An 18,636-nucleotide genomic window follows, 5' to 3' on the forward strand; every position below is an offset into this window, starting at 1 on the left:
GGATGCCAGAATCAATGTATTTTTTTATTTAGCACTTCTGTTTTTATCCTGAATAGATCGTAGCCTAACAGTGTGAAGTAGGGGAGCTGTCCTAGGTAGGCATGAGATTTTCTATGTGAGGGCATCCATAGGGGCTATTCTGGGAGATCACTTCTTTTTAAACAAAACATCACTTCAGAAGACCAGGCTGGACACAGGCAAAAGCTGAATCCTTGCAGCTCCTAGTTGAAAAGAAAAGGAGAAACTGATTTGGAAAGGTTTTTTAGAAAAACATATTTTACCACAGACTCGACAAACCCTTAATCTAGCAGAATCCCAGAGCTGCAGAAGACAAGCCACACATGTTCTGTAAATAGTTTTTAATGCACTTAGGATTACAGACACGGGCAGTTTAGTGATTCACAAAACAAGTATTACAAAAGTCGATGCGCATTCATCTTGCACTAAAATATACTGTCACTTTTTACATTAAACTACAATATTTAAAAAAAAAAACTAATGAAAAACTTCTGTAGTCTCACCGCTGAGAAATAAGCAGGAGTCAGTCCATAACTGTTTTTACTTTTCCCCATTAAAAGCTGAACATTCTCTCTCAGAAACCCGAGATTTGAACGAACTGTGAAAATATTCAGAATTACGACTAATAAAATCCTGCAACTCTGACGAGAGTGGAAGCCAGAGGTTTAAGTGTGGTTCGACTCCCAGTGAAAAGTGATTCTTTGCCAGATTGTGCTGAAACACAGGAGATAGAAGTTGGCATCCCATGTAATAAGGATTCCAAATGCTATACACTGTGCATGACTACAAATCCATCTAGGACCCAGTATGTACCAGGCAGTGCCAAGTCAAGGGCAGAGGCAGGAGAAATGTAAAATGCTCTGCAACCCAATTGAGTTGCTTTATTTGCAAGTCATCCACTGCCCCTGACCGCTATCACGCAGCAGTAGCAGCAGCAGCAGCGCCGACATGATACTGCAGATCACGACTGGGATTCGGAGATGGAAGCAGCACTCGAAGGTGTGAATTCACCCTTCCAAGAAGGCACTGCCAAATTTCCCCACTAAATCTTGCCTCAGGGATTGGCACTTGAGAAAGTCGACGCCCTTGAGTTTGACAAAGTGCAAGTTACAGGTCAAGGTTTACTCCATGCTGAAAAGAAGAGACTATTTTGGCTGTGGCGCTTACTTCAACTGAAGAAGGCTCCACAGCCTAAACGTCTCTTTTTTTTTTCCCTTCCAGCATGGAAGGAATCTTTACCCGTTCCTTTGCAGCCTATGCACGCCGACACAGCTACCTGCTTGAAAGTGCAAGTTAAAACTCAACACCTGACATCTCAATATTTAGGAGCTAAAGTGTTTGGTCTGAAACATCAAAGATTCAAAAATGTCAGCCTGTTTTTCTATCCTTCAAATGCAGAACCTTTCTTTTTTTTTGCCTCACAATTAGGTCTACCCAGTTGTCGCACTCGGCTCATAACCAGAAGCAATATACCAACACGGTGGGGATAAGCTTCCCATGTCAGAATGATCTGCCTTTTCTCATACTGCAATCGTCTCAGTGCCTTGTACAGTAGTACAAACTGGAGGAGTGATGTCACCACTGCCAGCCTGCACACTGCTGTGTGTCAAGCTAAAGCAATTCCTACCTGACACAGTCAGCTAGCCTGGCCTCAAACAAGGAACTTATTGACTAGAGATCACTGGCTTTCAACCCAGGTCCTGGAGCACGGCTACGTTTTAAGTCTGATTCAACTCATGCGTTCATTAGAACATTTGCTTACTCCTCGGCTTGCATGCTAAGAGATATTAATGTCCAATAACAGTGTGCAGACAGGTGGGAGCAGCCCTGTATCAGACACTGTTCTGCAGAGGTCCAATTACCTACATGAGGGCAGGTATGAAACTCAGAAAATGTTAACAGGTTAATACTAATTAATAACCTCAACCAAGTTCCTAGGAACTGAAAAAGGTCTTAATCAGTTAGGCTTTGTGAAGAGCTCAGTTGGACTGTGAACCAGAGATCAGGGTTCTCCAGAGTCAGGGATGAAAATCACTGCTTTACAGGCCTGACTGAACAAGGTAGGAGCCCAGACTGTGTTCAGACAAAGTCCAGAACTTAAAACTACTTCAAGCTTGGCAACTGTGCCTAAAATATCTGATCTGAACTTTCATTAGAAATCAACTAAAGAAGAAAACAAGATTAGTCCTCCATCAAAGTGTGTTGCCGAACTCCCATCTCAACATCTGGATTACTCAGCCTGTGGCCTTTCCGCTTCTCTCGATTACAGAATTTTGCTAAAACCAGTTCTCCAACTACCTGGATCTGGATCGAATTTGAAATTGAAGAGCTGGTTGTATTCAGGTACTGCAATGAAGTGACTGGATGGACTACAGCTTCAGAAGCTCTGCTCAACGGTATGTCAATGGTTCCCTCGCCTGTCTGATAAGCTCTTTCATGTGGTCACTCCATGACCACTGATAGGTGGCCTACATCAGTAAATACGCAAGCGCAGAGCTGTATGACACTCTGAAATTCAGACACACAGCTCCAGTCCTCTTAAGTGCAGAATCCAACAGATTTTCTAGGTCTCTTTAAATCCACAGCTGATGTTGCTACAAAAGTGGTAAATTGGCCTCTTTATGCTGACGACCAGCTCATTTGTTATTACGAGCAGGGATGGAAATGAAAACCTGGAGTACTGGAGTGGAGCTGTGCATCACTGCTCTATTGTAATAACAAAGCCTTCATAAGTAATATCATAAAGGTCCCGTATTTAACTGAGTTTTTAGTACTGGTCAGAGAAACAGTTAAAAACACTGCTGAAATACCTAAATGAACGTGAACAGTTCTAACTAGAACCAAATCTGTTTTTCCCCTTAATACAAAGTGGCTGTCATTCTATGATTTCAAATACTTGCAAAAATCACAAATATTTTTGTCTAGCCTCTTTTTCTCTCTGACACTAATTGCTGAAAATATTATGAAAAGGATCAGTTTGTGGATCCAGAAAACATTCAGTATTTTTCTTGCAGAAAAATATATATATTTTTTTACCATTGATGTGGCTTAAAGCATCTTTCCACTACGTTTCAGTGCAATGTGTTACTCTTCTGCTCACAATTACTGTATTCAATTCTAAAGGACAAAGTTAGTTCCATTAAATTTGTTTTCTCCCTTTTAATTGCATGCAGTACCAATTCTTCTTGTAAAGAAGACTATTGCTTAAGCGTTAAATGCACTGGAAACTACATACAGGCAGGCGCCTGCTGCTAGCACTGCGAATGATTTTTATCACACTGACTGCAGTGAAGCTCACAAAACATGCAGGCTGTATTGTCTTCTAACAGAGCCCTCAGCTTCTCCAGGATCAGAACCAACATGCTAACAAAAGCACATTTTCAACAAGGAAACATGTTTAAGAGTGTGTATTTTAATACAGAATTCCCTTCAAAATGATCCATCTTTGTCTGATACCACTGAAAGACACGGAAGGAGATTTTACTGACGATAAACCGATGTTTCAAATGACTTTCTGGTTTGACATTCTATTGATTATTCAGATAAACATTTTTTTAATGTTTGCAAAAATGCTGCAGCTGTGCTGTTGCTGTTCCTTTGACCAGCTCTCTCTCGAAACCTTATTCTCAAGGCTACTTAAATACTGTAATGTGTTAGAATCTTAACTGTTAATCTTACAAATTCTGAAGTAGTGTAGATTACCCTCTGCATGTACTGCACAGGGGAAAGCAGAATTACAGTTTTTACAGTCACTGTAACATACTTTTGGCAAATATTTTTACTCTTTAATGGGAAGAGAACTGCAGTTTTGAGGAACTACAGTTAAATGGTTTAGAATTTAGAATGCTTTTGCATTTTCATGTTAAACATTACCCGGCACATATGCAGCTAAAGTAATCCTGGAACACTAAACCATTTGTAGAGGAACTTCATTTTTTTAAACTGCTTTATACACTTAAAATGGAGAATTCAATAATATCAGCACAGTGTCAAAAACTTAATTTAAATGCCAAATCTGGATTATGATAGATTATACCAAATATTTGGATTATAACAGTAATTCAGTGGGTTACTAGATTAAAACAAAGGAGCTGTGACTGTCCTGGATTTATTGGAATATACATATTGGGGCCCATAACCTAGGAATCTGCAGCTTTCTTTTTTAAAAGTCAAGAGAAGTGCAAAGTGTTGGAGGTCAGGGCTGTGTAGGATTTTCCTTTTATGGAATGTTTTGTACACTTACCTCAAAATGAATTTGTAGGTGTGAAAAGCACTTCAAAGAACAAAAGGAGTTAAAATATTACATTAAATATTGAAAATAAAAATGACCTTTACAATACAGAAATAGGAATTTTGTGCTTGCTTCAACTAGAACCAAGATAATATACAGTGGGTTTTAACAGTGAGTCAGTTAAATGTAGATTTGTAATCCTAGACCTTGACAACCTGGCACTCTGTTCTGAGAACAGTATCAGCATGAATTTCTCCGTAAATCTTAAGATCGTACATCAGCCCAGGCACTGAATAGGTGAACAGCTTGTCAAGTCACAGAAGAAAGAGTAAAAAGCAATATTTCCTAGAAATTATTATAATGTCAGATATGAAACTGATTCTAATAAGTTACCTGCCAACCGAATACATCTTTGGCATGATCGTAAGGTTCAATTTACAAATACAAAATTGCACGTGGTACAAAATTGTATGGTCTGCACTTCAGTCAACATATTAGAAAAAAACACTGATTAATGAACGGTTTAGAAATCTGCTGCACATGTAGCTTGGGATCTGCATACCCAGCCCTTGGTGATGACACTGAACTTAATAGTGTCAGATGTGGTGACTCCTCACTCTGGTCACTTGTAGTAAACCCACAGTCCAGCACTGCCATGTGAAAACTTTGTATCCAACTACCCAGTGTTTCGAATGGAGATCAATGCTCTTATGTTACAGACCAGCCCAGGAAAAGAGGTCAGTCCATGTGTTGCCTGGCAGACTTTGCAAACATTCTGTTGCAACATGGGAATCTCTAGCCAGTGTTTGTCTTGCACTGAAAAAACCTTAATAGCCATTCTCAGTGAGATCTTCATGAACACAGGAGTCCAAACACACTGGAACAATGCGTTTCACTGAACCAGAGTAATGGCAAAATGCACTGTTGGTTTAGGATCAAAATAACTGAATGCTGAGGAAACAGCCAGTGCAGAAGGATGACGTATTCAGACAAAGGGCAGCAAGGCAGAGTCGAGAATCAGGTGTTCGAAAGAACCTATGCCCAGCCCCAAGGGCAGCTACAACAGCAAAGTTGTGGCAGGGTGATTTCAGCCTGTCTGCTCATCTCTGTTGGAGTGTCCCCTTGTCAGCTCTGAGCTGCAGTCTGGCACTGGAGTCTTCTGTGTTACTGCAGAGGACTGTCGAACACTGAGTCTGGCAAGATGGAGATTTTCAGCTTCTTCTCTGGCCAGCTGTACTCCTTCGGCAATTTAGGCTTTAGGGAGGAAAATAAACTCATTTGAAAAGAATGAGACTGTGGGACTTTTTAATCAAACTAAACAGCAGGTTGTGTACTTCAACAAAAACATACTTATTCTGGGATTTGGTCAATTACACAGTCTCGTTTTAAGTTCCACAAATTAATATTTAATAGATATTTCATTACTATTTACTGAAATCAACTGAAGGTTCATAGAATGTCAATAAAGAATATGTAGAAGTTAATCAAGAGGATTGTTTAAGATTATGATTAGTGTGAACAATGCTCATTAAAAATCTCCAGCTGACAGCAAATTAAGATGCTAACGATACATCATCCTACACAGGGTCCCGGGAGAACCAGAGCCTGTCCCAGCATGCAACAGGCACAAGGGGGGATACACCCTGGACAGGACGCCAGTCCACCACAAGGCACACACAAACATACACACACACCAGGGCCAATTTACAGAAGCCAGTTAACCCACCAATATGTCTTTGGGCTGTGGAAGGAATCTGGAGGAAACCCACGTGAACACGGGGAAGAATATACCTACCTTAATATAAAACTTTGCAAACACCTTGTAAAAACAAAGGCCCTCTTGGAAAAGCGCATATACTAAGGAAACCAATATCAAATCCTTTATTATACAATACCCTTATGCACTACTCAATATTTTTCACTGACCCCTTAATTCATTATTTCTTCAACACAAACAACAAACTCTACAACCCAAGTCCTAAAGTAAAATGAAAAGAATGCCAATGGTTGTTTTTTTTAAATAAAGGCATATTTACCTCCTCATGTGCAGTCAGATCTTCCAGATCTTCAAGCATTTTTTCTACAAACTCCTCAGTTAGCAATATCTGGAAAAAATAAACATTTGAACTCAGCTGATTAAACCACTATGCTAGACTGATCGATTTTTAAAATTCTCAGATTTCACTGTTCAGCATCCTGACACATCTCGGCGGCTCTTCTCTTGAATGGCCCACTTTTTAAATCACTGCCTTCCAATGTAGTCATCACTGCACCATGTTCTGTTCATTTAGGGAAGAAAACTGAATTGCAACTCAGATCATTTGTTATGAATCTCCCAACAACATGCTGCTTTGCCAGAGAAAGAGGGAAACCGGTTTTATTTTTTGTTCCTGGTCTCCGATCCAGTGGTCGGACTTGGCTAGAGTCTGCCTTATGTAACGGTGGTTACTGGAATCCTGCTGCCTGGGGTTTATGATGCATTTTTCCTCATGTGGGAGCCGCGTCTGTACTGTTTATAGCTGTGTGTGATCTACCTCACGGATCACAGCAGGAAGCAACTCCCACAGGCCCAGGAATGCTCCACCGCGTTTAGAGGGCTTTCAACTGGATGTGGAGAAGAATAATGTATTTTGACGGCAGATAATTATATTTCCATATTTGAAATGCAAGTGGGAACTGGAACAGTCACGGTACTGGAGGAAGGGAAACTAAATGCTCGTGGACGGGGGCCAGGCGTTCTGGCAGCTGTCTTACCTGCAGCCACGGCCCGTGGGCAGCATACGGGTGCTCCTCTGTGGCGAAGGCACCCTCCACTCCTGTTGACACGAAGGTGATGGCCGTGTCGCCAGTAATGCTTTTGTAGGTGAAGTGTCTTCCGTGAAGCAGCCGGCCCCTACAGGGAGGGAGCAAGAAACACTACAGCTGTCTGCCTTGTCTGATCACCCTTCTGTCTGGGATCCATCTGCAGCACAGCACGTGTGCCTGAATCTCAAACCCATCACCCATCAAGAACAGAAAAAAAGTCCCTGCATTGCCCTTTATCTCCAAAAATGAACCCTTAGTTTCCCTGTTCCCTAAAATCCACAAGTGCCTCACACTTTCCATTAGATCACCCACGATCCCATTTCCTCTCGCACAAAAAGAGGACGGAAGTCTGTTACCGTCAAATGTTCTGCATCATCTGAATGCGATATTATTGTTAATTTACTGGTACTGAGAACATTAGACAGTCAGATAAAATCCTCTCATTATGGCAATTACTCATAGTTTATTTGCTCATACCAAGAAATAGCCAGTTGTAATTGTCTTGTCAGAATCACCTTCTAAATGCGGAACAGCATAAAGGGATATCAAAAGCACCCGCCAACATTTCCGCTAACTGGACTCATTCACTCTGGGATGGCCTGCTCTAGTGGTGCCACACTAAAGCAGCACTATGAGTTCTTGACCTCTTCCCTGGTATATCAGTGTGGTTAAGTACAGGAATTTAAACCTTTGGAAGAAGTTTCAATGTTTTCTAGTTACTTTGGTAAGAATCAAGTATTCTATATATTTTAAACAGTAAAGTACAAAACATTATAAACTATACCTAATTAAACAAGTAATAGGTTTATTCCATGCTGAAAAGAGAAGAAAAAACACAATGTTTCGGCCGTGGAGCCATCTTCAGGTGTGAGAAAGACAGGGCAGTCAGAAAGACAGGGCAGAATGACTGCCCTGTCTTTCTCACACGTGAAGAAGGCTCCACGGCCGAAACGTTGTGTTTTTTCTTCTCTTTTCAGCATGGAATAAACCTATTACTTGTTCCTTTGCAGCCTACGCGTGCTGACGCAACCACCCACCTGAACTACTATAACCAATTAAGTAAACAACCACAAAAAAATAAAATTAACTGAAGTTGGAATGAAGTTGGACACACCTATTCTCTGAGTGCTGGAGGGACTACATTTCTGTGGTCAGCCTTTACCAAATTACAACCATTTCAGTCACAGTAAAAGATGAAATTTGAAACAGGCATTTTCCTTGTACTGTAACTGATTTCTGTAATCAGCAGTTGTTAACATACTGTTCCAACAGGCATACCAGAAAAGGAGAGGCGAAGATAAATACACATCCCTCAAAACGTCAGATTATCTATGTATTTTGACTCTGCCAGCCTTGGTATAGGGTAAAAAAGTATTATATCTCACATATACTTAGGTCTTTCCATCTACAGTGTTTAAGATGTCCCATTTAATTTATACTGAGCTACTCTTGTTTTCCAGTTAAAAAAAACATTGAAGACAAGGCAGCTGCTTTCACATGTGCTTTGTCTCATCAGTCCCTAAAACGCAACCTATAGGTGAGGCACACTAAACACTTCTCCCAGAATTCTGTGTGCAGTTTTCAGTCTGGCTCCAGGGGGACATGGACCTGGTGTATGCAGTTGAACCAGTAAGAAAAAAGCAGGAATAAGTGAACAAGACTAAGATCATTCATTGCCACAAGTTAGAGAGCAAGTACTTTAACCCATACGTTTCCACTCATCATACAACTGTTCTGGAATTTTTAACAAGCATGCCTGCACTTTTAACGAAATAGTGCCCATTAACAGCAACACGTAGTGAGTTGATCCTGGAATCCTTTTTTGTTTCATTCTGCATACATGACTTAACAATGAGTACATCACTCATGTAACTAACAAAAGTGCATGCTTTCAACAAGAGATTCTTTAGTGTAGGTCGTATGAATTAAGCAAAGAGTTTTTTCCATCAATTTGAGTCCTAATTTAAGGTTGACTTTAAACAATGCGTCTATGGCAGACTGGAACAGGACTGAAAATGGAACATAGAGCTCAAGCAGGAGTAATTCAGCTGCACATTGCCGTTCAAAGGCTGCTGGGCTGTTGAGAAAAAACACCAAAAATGAAAAGCCACGAGACTGTAATCTTGGAGGCACCCAGCTAACGATACTGGTCACTGCTGTGCCATATCCGTGCGAGCCTGACAGAGCCGGGGTACCTCAGGCACAGAGGGATGAGCGTGCCGGACTCCTGGTTGAACTTGAGGTGCACGCTCTCCAGCTGCCGGGTGCGCACCAGCTCGTGGGGAACGATGGCCGCAGAGCTCTCACTCTCCAGACTGTCCTTGCGACTCCTGAAAAGAGGAGCACAGTAGTTTACGGGGGAGGGGGCGGGGGAGGCTGGAGCACTGCAGGTCTGGAAGCTTACAAAACGTTTATCAAGAGTCTAGTTAGGTCCACTGCGAATTTAAGGACTCTTAGAAGGTGGCATCTGGTGAAGATGGCTACTGCATTTAGACTTTTGTTGATGCATATGACACATAGAAAATGTCTCTACATACATCCAACGTCAATGCTAATGTGATTAAGACATTTATTTTTGGCATACTTTTCTGGGAGTCTATTTTGAAAACTTTCCTTTATGGAAAAAAGATCAAAGCTGGATATGAAAATACTAATTTCATCCACTAACAATCACAATGAACATTTATCAGAAATATAGTACATAAACCTAATACAAAACGTATACCTAAAACAGTCCTGAGAAATTTTTAATTCCTTGAAATTAAGTAATTATAATCTCTAGCAGCAGAAACGCCCTAACAAAAGTGTCAAACAGTCCAATGCATCTAGTCTCAAGGAGGTTTTGATTAAGTGGTATGAGGTAATTCAGACATTAAAATGTGACTATGCAGACTATGCCTTTAAACCACAAAAAATTAAGAAAGCAAATTTAAAAGAGCAATTCGCCAGTACCTCATTTAGAAGCCTGACAAGTAGCCTGCTTTTCATCTTTGTTGAAACGCATTAAAACAATCAGAAGTTATTTAATTGTTTGTTTTTTGAGCTGCGGCTGAAAGTAAAGCTTAGCACAACCAGTGTACTTTCTCCCAAACACTAGGGCTCCTCTGGGTTCGCTTCTTGCATCAAAGTAAAGGTCATTATTTCATGGAGATGCTATCTTTCCCTTGGGGCATGTGATCATCAACGGGGCTTTGCAGAACTTCTCTTGTAAAACACTGTATCGTCTAATGGCGTCCGTGTTGTTCTATGTGTAGGCATTAAAACATGGCTCATAGAGAAAACTGAAAAGCCACTAAAAACGATGATTTGTAGTCACCTGCTGGCGCTGTCAACCAGACTGGCTGCAGGACAAGAGAGGCGCAGAATGCGAGGGCGTGACCCTGCCATTTCACTCTAAATACCCTGTAATGTGTGATGACAAACTTCACACACCAACTCTAGTGACACCCACTCTCCCACACAGAATAAGGTGATGAAATTGTCATTAGTTAAAATGATATCCATCAAGCAGTATTCATTAAATTCACTGTTTGAATACAGCTGTGTGGCACAAGTGAATACGCTAAGCTGTAACTAAATTCTCAACCAGTAAATCTGCTTCATGAAAGTTGAAAGAAGCTTCTGCTGCCCGTTGAGGCTTACAAACCACCATGAAGCCAACTCCACTGTGCTACTGCACTGTCAACAGATTGCCATGCACAATACAGACCTGCTGAGGTGAGAGTCCAGCCTCCCTACTGCTGTCACACTATAATACCCAAATGCCTATTCCCCACCACAGAAGCATGCAAGCTGACAGGAGCCAGCGCAGTAAATGTTAACTTCTACTCATCCCCTTTACAGTCTGCATCCTGAACCAACACCCTCTCTACTCTTTTACTCCAGCATGCAGTTCTGTGAAGTATCTGCATAAAATTCAAATGACCAAAAACATGCAAGTACAAGTTAAGTATACCAAATGCAATTGGTCCAGAACTGCACTTTGTAAGGATACAGCAATAAAGCCTGAGTACAAACCAACATCAGCAGCACCATTTTTTAAATTCTAAAGTAAGGACCACAAGCGTGGTCCATTTTTTTTGGCCATTTTTTCTTCAAATTTATTCTGAAAAAAATAACCTGAACAATACTAAGAATTGTCCGTGCATGCTTCTTTCCGTGTGAAACTATTCTTGGGGAGCTGTGATACGATGGTTGCTAAAAAGAAATGACTAATCTGGTTCTTTTCTCCATTTAGAAAGAAGCAGATGAATTCTACGTTGAGAAGCAGAAAGGCAACCATTTCGGCTGCTGAGTTGTCTTCAGGTGTTCGGGCATTCTTCCCATCGCGGGCTGCGTGAGGAAGTGGCTCCCTGCCTTTCCTATATTTAGTCTCAATACAATAGGCCTGGAGTACTACATACTCCATATGTGGAGTACTACAAATAATGGGATATGAAAAGCATGCAACAGGAGGACTGGCTGTTCGGAAACATTCACTTCACTGTGTGCAGCAACAATGCAGTCCACCCTCCACGCTCACGTCTCAGTCTGGCAGCAGAGTTGTATACACATATGCCCGAGTTACTTCTCTGTAAACATTCTCTGCCTCATCAGAAGCCGATGTGAGGACAGGTTGTCAGCCACGTCGGACCAGCGCTATGAAACATCTGAACCCCTACTGCATTCCTCCTTGTGTCGTTCAGTACATGTGCACAGGGCTGCTGGTCTGGTCCAAAGTGGTCATCATCATGCATTTGCTTGAGTCTACGAGGCTCCAGGCGTTCAACAGACTATCACAGCAAACACTTGCATACGTTCCATCTAACTAACAAATGCGAAGAGAAAATTCAGAACCGGTTTAGAAAAGATAACTAAACCAAATATCTTGGGAAGAAGCATTTAAATAAATGTAGACTCAAAACTCTGGGCTTTCATTAAAAAAAAAAAGATGACCGGTATAACTTTTTGAAAATACAAATACAAAAGTTATTCCACTTGGAAAGTTTTTCCCCCTTTTCTGGCAAATCTAGTAAAGTGCTTGTGAAGTTGATCAGATTTGTTAGTGTAACAATATATTGCAAGAATGGAACTCTCAATAGACAGCTCTTAATAAATCTACCTGGTCCTTAGGTTGCTATACCAGCTTTACATCTTTGAGTTTCAGGGCACCTCTATTACATAGGCATAGGTACTGAGATGAAAACAGTCCTTGAGCAAAAACACTGGACGTGATTAAAACCTTGTTTATAATGTCAGCAATACTTCTCCATCAGGGACAGAGAGGAGAGTTAATGGTCTGAATCCCTGCTTTGCACCTGCAGGATGTAATTTCACCTCCACTGCCTACCTCCCCAAAATGAACAGAAGCAAGGATGATTGTCAATTGAATTTAGTTTTTAAAACTAACAGCACAAAATATGAGCTCGAGCAATCAGTCCCCTGCTAACTCTTCTCCGGAGAAAACGCGTAAAATCAGCTCCGCGCCCTTATTAGCCCCCCGGACAACTTTCATTAGGTATGCGGTTAATGAACTACTGAGCTGACAGCCTGCCGTGTTAACTCTGCAATGCAGGGGAGTTTAGTGTAGCCTTCAAACCGTGGATTATTTATATACAAGGCAGATGTAAACGTTTTCTCTCGGAGGATTTGTTTTAGACCAATTCTCAAAGATGCGCTTGCAAAATCCACTGCAGCAAAATCTAATGGCAGTCTGTTGATGGCTCTGCAACAAAAACCCCAACAATCAAGTGCAACTTTCCATACTAACTCCCCCACCCCACCCCAGTTTTTAAAATCTAACTCCGGCCTTCGTCCATGAGCTGGACCGTCAGAGAATTATTAACAAAAAGCTCCGTTCTTTCTGAGATGTCACAATGAGCAAGAATGATGTGTATTTTCTTCGTGGGTTGTGCTTACCTTGAAGTCTGCTGGTTCTGCAAGTGGCCCACTGATTGTCTATGGAGAAATTAGGGGGAGATCTGTACTAGAGCAAAGTCAAAAATATATGATCTATAACAAGTAATACTACTGCCAAGAGAAGGTTTCAAGTAGTTGCCTTCCAAGGTCATTAATTAAAAACAGGTTAAAATCTCTTCAGTTCAATCTACTTTCTACAAACATCCTTCAAGAAAATTAACACACTGAATGGGCATCATTTAAATGCTTATTGGCTTAAATTCATTTAAATGAATGGTTCATAACCAGCTGGAAACCTCCTGTAGCTAAACATTCTATAAGGAAGTTGACACTGGAGTATAAAACTAAAACATTCGTAAAAAGAGAGTTCAGAGAAGGGAAAAAAATCATTCTGTATTCTAACAAGTAGTTATGTCATGTAGAGTTTTGGGGAAAAGGGTATTCTCTTCTTTGGATTACTCACTGAGAGCAGAAATGATAGCATTAGTGCCCACCAGATGGCACCACAGAGCAGCCCTGACTGCCTGGCAGCACCTCTGATCTGCAGCACAAGAGCCTGCAGAGGTCCTCTATCCTCAACAGCTGGAGAAAACGGCTTGCAAAGCCGTCTCTGTACAGACTACTAGAATTCTCAATGCTTACCTTTAAAAATGAAGCTGGAGGACACCTGTTAGACTGAGCAACTAAGGGTAAACAACCTAGACAGCAAATGCTCAGTTTTATCTCCCTGAATTGTACTTCCTCCTGAACGCAGGAATCCAGAAATGGCTTCCATGTGCACACCAACATTCTGCCTGGATTCCAAGTGTTCAGAGGTAAAATCAAGTACATTTGAGAGCTAATTAAATATGGGAAAGATCTTTCAGGTGGATTTAACTAAAGGTCATCCACACTATAAAAAACACCTCCCGTTTTTCCTAGCAGGGGAAGCAGCTGAAAGATCCCCACTGAGGCCCTGCGAAGCCGAGCCGAGAGGCTGGCATCACATGGCGAAGCCAGACAGCCGAGACAGCTGTTCACTGTGCACAGTCCATATCAAATAGACAGGGTGCATTTGCACACACAGCATTATTTTTGACACGATCTGTCAACATTTGATCCTGTGGAGATGTTCGAAGACAGAGATATTTAATGTTTGCTGCAAAGCCTCATGTTTTGGTGGATTTAGAAGCTTTGTGGGATGACAATCTACACTTAAAGCAAATTTTCAACATCGCATGATACGAGTTTCTAGGCAACTACAAATAATCAAAGCCAGGATCGCTTGCAAATGGAACTGTCTAAGTGTGTGGATGGGAGAGAGGGACACTCCATGGCAACACCATGAAACTATATCAAGGTCATCTACAAATAACTGCAAGATCATCAGACCAAACACTTCTGAAAAGCTTTTCTGACATCGTAAACTACAGAAATTACCCATCAAAGTACAGGAATTCAATTAATGTCAATTTTGAAAAGAACAAGCTGCATCTCCCACAGATAATCACAGGAGGTGTTCTTGTGCAAGAATGAAAAAACACTTTTGCCACCTCTGAAAATAGCAGATCTCTCTCAATTTATCAGGAGTACAGTACTGTTACTCACAAATTCAGATTAAGCACCTTCAAGAGCTTATGAGACAATCAAAATACACAATTTCCAATTACATCCAAAACATGCTAGCTGAACATCATGTCCTTTGACCCAGAAAAGGAAACAGTAGGGGCTGTTTTCACATGCTCGTGTCTTCAAAGGACAAGTAGCTTGTGGTTTTCAAAGCACCCATTAACCTGATCGGTGTAGAGTCCAGATTTCCTTGCCTGAGTTTTACTCACATTGTAGGCAAGATCTGTGCAAGACCAGAATTATTTCAATAAGCTAGTATAGAACCTGTTTATCTTAATTTTATTAAACCTGCTGCAACATAGCAACAGAAGGCTAGGGGCCAGGATGGTGGTTCTTGCTCACAAGTCCTCAGGCAATGACCCACTGCTTGCTGTTACCTGATCCAGTGTAACCTTCGAGGTTGGACAGGTGAGTGAGGAAGCTCAAGACTTCCTGGCAGCTCCACAAATCAGCTGTTCAGCAAAGGTAACAGGAAATGTCTCTGACAAGAGGAACACAGGAATCCATCCCATCCCCTCTTAAACAAAATGTCTCAGACATGGCTTCCACAAGTTCAGATTAATATAACGTGGACCTCACTACCTTTAAGGTCTGAGTGGAGCCTTTTTGATTTTTAATACCAATTTGGCAGCCAATTAGATTCCAGTGTTCTGGGAAGAAAAAAACTATAGATATGTTCTACCCCAGTAGGTCCTCAGTGACTTACAGCTGAAGAGAAAAGGTAAAACCCTTGATTATGGACTGGAACCTGATCCTTGAATTTTGGCTGATGTGCCTTAATCCTTAGCTGCCAAGTTATGTAATGGGAGATACGGAAGTCCATGCAGTGCACAGATTCTATCTTGCACTGGCTCTGTAGAGGTATATGGAAAAAAAAACATCTGAGTTCACAACTTGTGCCGCAGAAGCTATTTCTAACTATGCTGATAAAATGTTGCATTTTAGAGATGAGCTACTTTAGCAATTAAATAAATGTGCATATGAAGAATGAAAATGAATATTTTATTTACAAACAATTCATTTCTGCAATATAGTCTTGTAGAAAATATATAGAAATATATAAAATATAGAAAATGTGAACTCAGAGTGAAAAGGTACACAACAGTACACCACCTGCCTTTTACAACAGTACACCCTAATCTGGACATTGCCAGACTCAGAGTTAGAAATGTCGGCTTGGCATTTGTGCCCTCAATCATTCCTGGGATGAGAACGTCAGCTACAGTTTTGGAGTGAAGGGTGGTGCTAATGCACAAATCAGTTAAATATTCAATTATGTTTATTTTCACGATAAAATACTGCACGGTTGTCAAGTTGTGCCGTAAGCCCATTAGAAATGCAGTTGTGCTTTTGTCTGTTGAGATGGGGGGGGGGGCGGCACAGAGGTCACTTTTTAAGTATCGCTCTGCATTTTAGTAGAAGACAACGTCTCTTCGGAGACTTTTTATCCACAGAGCAAATGTTAACAGTGGTTTCCAACACTCTGGGACTAATGCAAACTACCAGAAATGGCTGCCGAAGGAGGAGGGGGGCTGAACAGGCCTGTTCAGCGCCAATCTGCAACACACAGCAAACACCAGGCCAGGACAGACACAGGGAGACTAGCTAGACAGGCACTTAATCATTTTATTTTGTTCCTCCCATTTCTGCGGAAAAACATCAGAAATGCTCCTTCCAGATTAAAAGCAAAATGCAACATTTCTTTTTAATAGTAATACTCCCAATGCATAGCTCATTTGACAATTCTGCCATTTTAATAGGTTTTTGGAAAAAAAAACAACTCCAAACATTTTTTAAAGTCTCCCTCACACGTCCCTGAAGATCTCATTATTGGCCGTCTGTTTTTGTGCTGCAACATCATTTTAGCTTAACAAGCAACTCAAGTTATCAGCTGCTTGGTGCATTTATATATAATGCAAGCCAGGTAGGTGTGACATTTATTGCATTTGAAAGTTTTCAAATACAGTAGATTAACAATAAATGCCAAGCAGCAAGTCCGAAGGAAAGGTAGATGTAAATTTAAACCATCCAAGTTTACAAGCCTATGCTTTTGAGACCATAATGCAGCACATCAGTTTTACTTACAACTTTTCATTTGCATCCCTCTACAACGTTGATCCTGATCATGATTTGTTTTCTTTTTCATTTCTTCCCCCCCCCCCCCCCAACTCCAACAGTCCTTTTTTAATCCTCTCGCAAGCCCTGGCCCCTTTCTGGGGTCTGATCTCAGAACAGAAACCAAAATAAACGCTGGGGAAGGTCTAGAATCAGCACTGGGAAATCGGCTGGTTTTACCTTTGCCTCCATTTAAAATAGAAAACGAAACTAATCCCAAATTAGGTTCTCTATAGTTTTAACGATAAAAATGGATCATTTGAAGGGACAAAAGTAGTTGTGTGTGTATGTGTGTTGGTGTGTGTGTGTGGGGGGGGGGGGTTTGGGGGGAGGACTACCACTTCAAGTGATAGCGTGACAGTGTCTGCAGGGTCACCCATGATTAAAGTCGTTTACCCCTGGTAAGGGTCGCAGTGACCCGGGGACATCCTGTATGGGACACCAGCCCATGCCGGTTCAGACACAAAGACTCCCCCATGTGCAGACAGAGACAATTTGGGTCACTAAATAAAGTAACCCAGTTGGCGTGTCTTTGAAAGGCTGGAGGAAACTAGTGCACCACAGAAACCCATGTAGAAGCAGCGAGAACCCGCAAACTCCACACATAAAGCGGCCCATTTCAGATTCCTGCCCAGGACCTGAGAGCCCTAAAGCAGCACTAAAAGCCACATGACGATGGACCAAAGTGTTCAAACCAGTTTAACTTTTTATTGCTACATTTTGTAAGCAATTTCAAATAATAATAATAATAGATTCCATAATCACAAGTTTCTTGTTACACATGACCTTTATATATTATATAAATGAATAATACGAATGTCTCTGTTGCATAATGACATCTCAGTTGATCTCCCATTCCTGCAGGAGAAGTACGTCACGGCTTTTGTTTAGGCCATCCTGCTGCCCTCTACCACCAGCAGACAGAAGACAGAGCCAGCGCAGGGTGTTACGTTTCTGGCTTGCATCAAGACACCACAATCTCCACCGCAGTCAGGCTCGTTAAATACAGATCCTCTCCGACGGCTCCAGACAGTAAACAGAAATGTACTACAGTTGTCGGGAACACTGGCAACAGCTGCTGCACTGCGGTTAAATAAAAAAAACCCCAATAAAACAGACTTACTGTGGCCGGTCATGGTTCTGCCTCTGGCCGCTGATGGGAGGTAAAACGGGTTTGCTGTTGATCTCCAATCCCTTCCGCAGGGCCTCTCTGATCTGCTCCGTGTCTGGGGGCAAACACACCAAAAATCAATTCAGGCGGTTTCAAAAAGCTGTCGTGTCCTCAATCGATTTTGCCATTTTCAGTCACAAACAACATATAATAATAATAATAACATCACTTTATTAACCCTTTACAATTTTTTGCATTAGGAATTGGTCTTTTCGCATACCCCAGCTTGCTCTCCATGAGACACACAGACACACAGATAGGGAGAGAGGCTTGGGGTCAGAGCACAGGGTCTGCCATTGTACTGCGCCCCTGGAGCGGTTGGGGTTAAGGGCCTTGCTCAGGAGCCCAACGGAGTAGGATTCCTCTGCCGGCTGCAGGATTTGAACAGGCAACCTTCCAACCACAGGTGCAGATCCTTAACCTCAGAGCTACCGCTCCGCCCCTGTCACATATGCTTGCTGTCACATAACCGAAACCCTTCCACTGTTTCAGAGTAGATGCAAGGTCGCAGTGGCAGGCGCGAACGAAACAGGCTCCCCACATTCCCCATGGAAGGTGCACTGGGAGGGCCCCTGCTCTCTACCCACCTGTTCTACAACATGTTCTGGGAGTGTCCTGGAACAGCGTTTCTGCATACATGCATGCGACTCCTGTTTATGGATGTGACTGCTGTGACTGTACCTATTAGATCTTGATCTCTCACTGATGATCCCCAAGTTACCATCAATCTTCACGCGCAGTGTCTTTTGCTTGGGGTCTAACTGCAGCAAAAAAGTCTACAAGGTTCAGG

The 18,636-nt window shown here is 41.7% G+C and overlaps 1 protein-coding gene across 6 annotated transcripts in view; it reads right to left on the minus strand.

Annotated features, from left to right (window-relative positions):
* Positions 1-18,636, minus strand: part of sufu (suppressor of fused homolog (Drosophila)) — a 41,864-nt gene continuing 23,228 nt past the window's right edge. For 3 of the 6 annotated variants that reach the window (XM_088917166.1, XM_088917167.1, XM_088917168.1), the window contains 6 exons: positions 17,799-17,901; positions 12,953-12,991; positions 9,250-9,384; positions 7,004-7,142; positions 6,286-6,354; positions 345-5,503 (listed from right to left, as the gene is read on the minus strand). In XM_088917166.1, the coding sequence (XP_088773292.1) occupies positions 5,414-5,503; positions 6,286-6,354; positions 7,004-7,142; positions 9,250-9,384; positions 12,953-12,991; positions 17,799-17,901 (575 nt within the window). In that variant the 3' untranslated portion in view covers positions 345-5,413. Of the gene's footprint in view, positions 222-344; positions 5,504-6,285; positions 6,355-7,003; positions 7,143-9,249; positions 9,385-12,952; positions 12,992-17,798; positions 17,902-18,636 lie in introns of those variants that run through there. The other 3 variants (XM_088917171.1, XM_088917170.1, XM_088917169.1) reach the window with 2 other exon arrangements.

The sequence above is a fragment of the Atractosteus spatula genome, chromosome 5, assembly GCF_055471065.1.
Source record: "Atractosteus spatula isolate fAtrSpa1 chromosome 5, fAtrSpa1.hap1, whole genome shotgun sequence".
Classification (NCBI taxonomy): Eukaryota; Metazoa; Chordata; class Actinopteri; order Semionotiformes; family Lepisosteidae; genus Atractosteus; species Atractosteus spatula.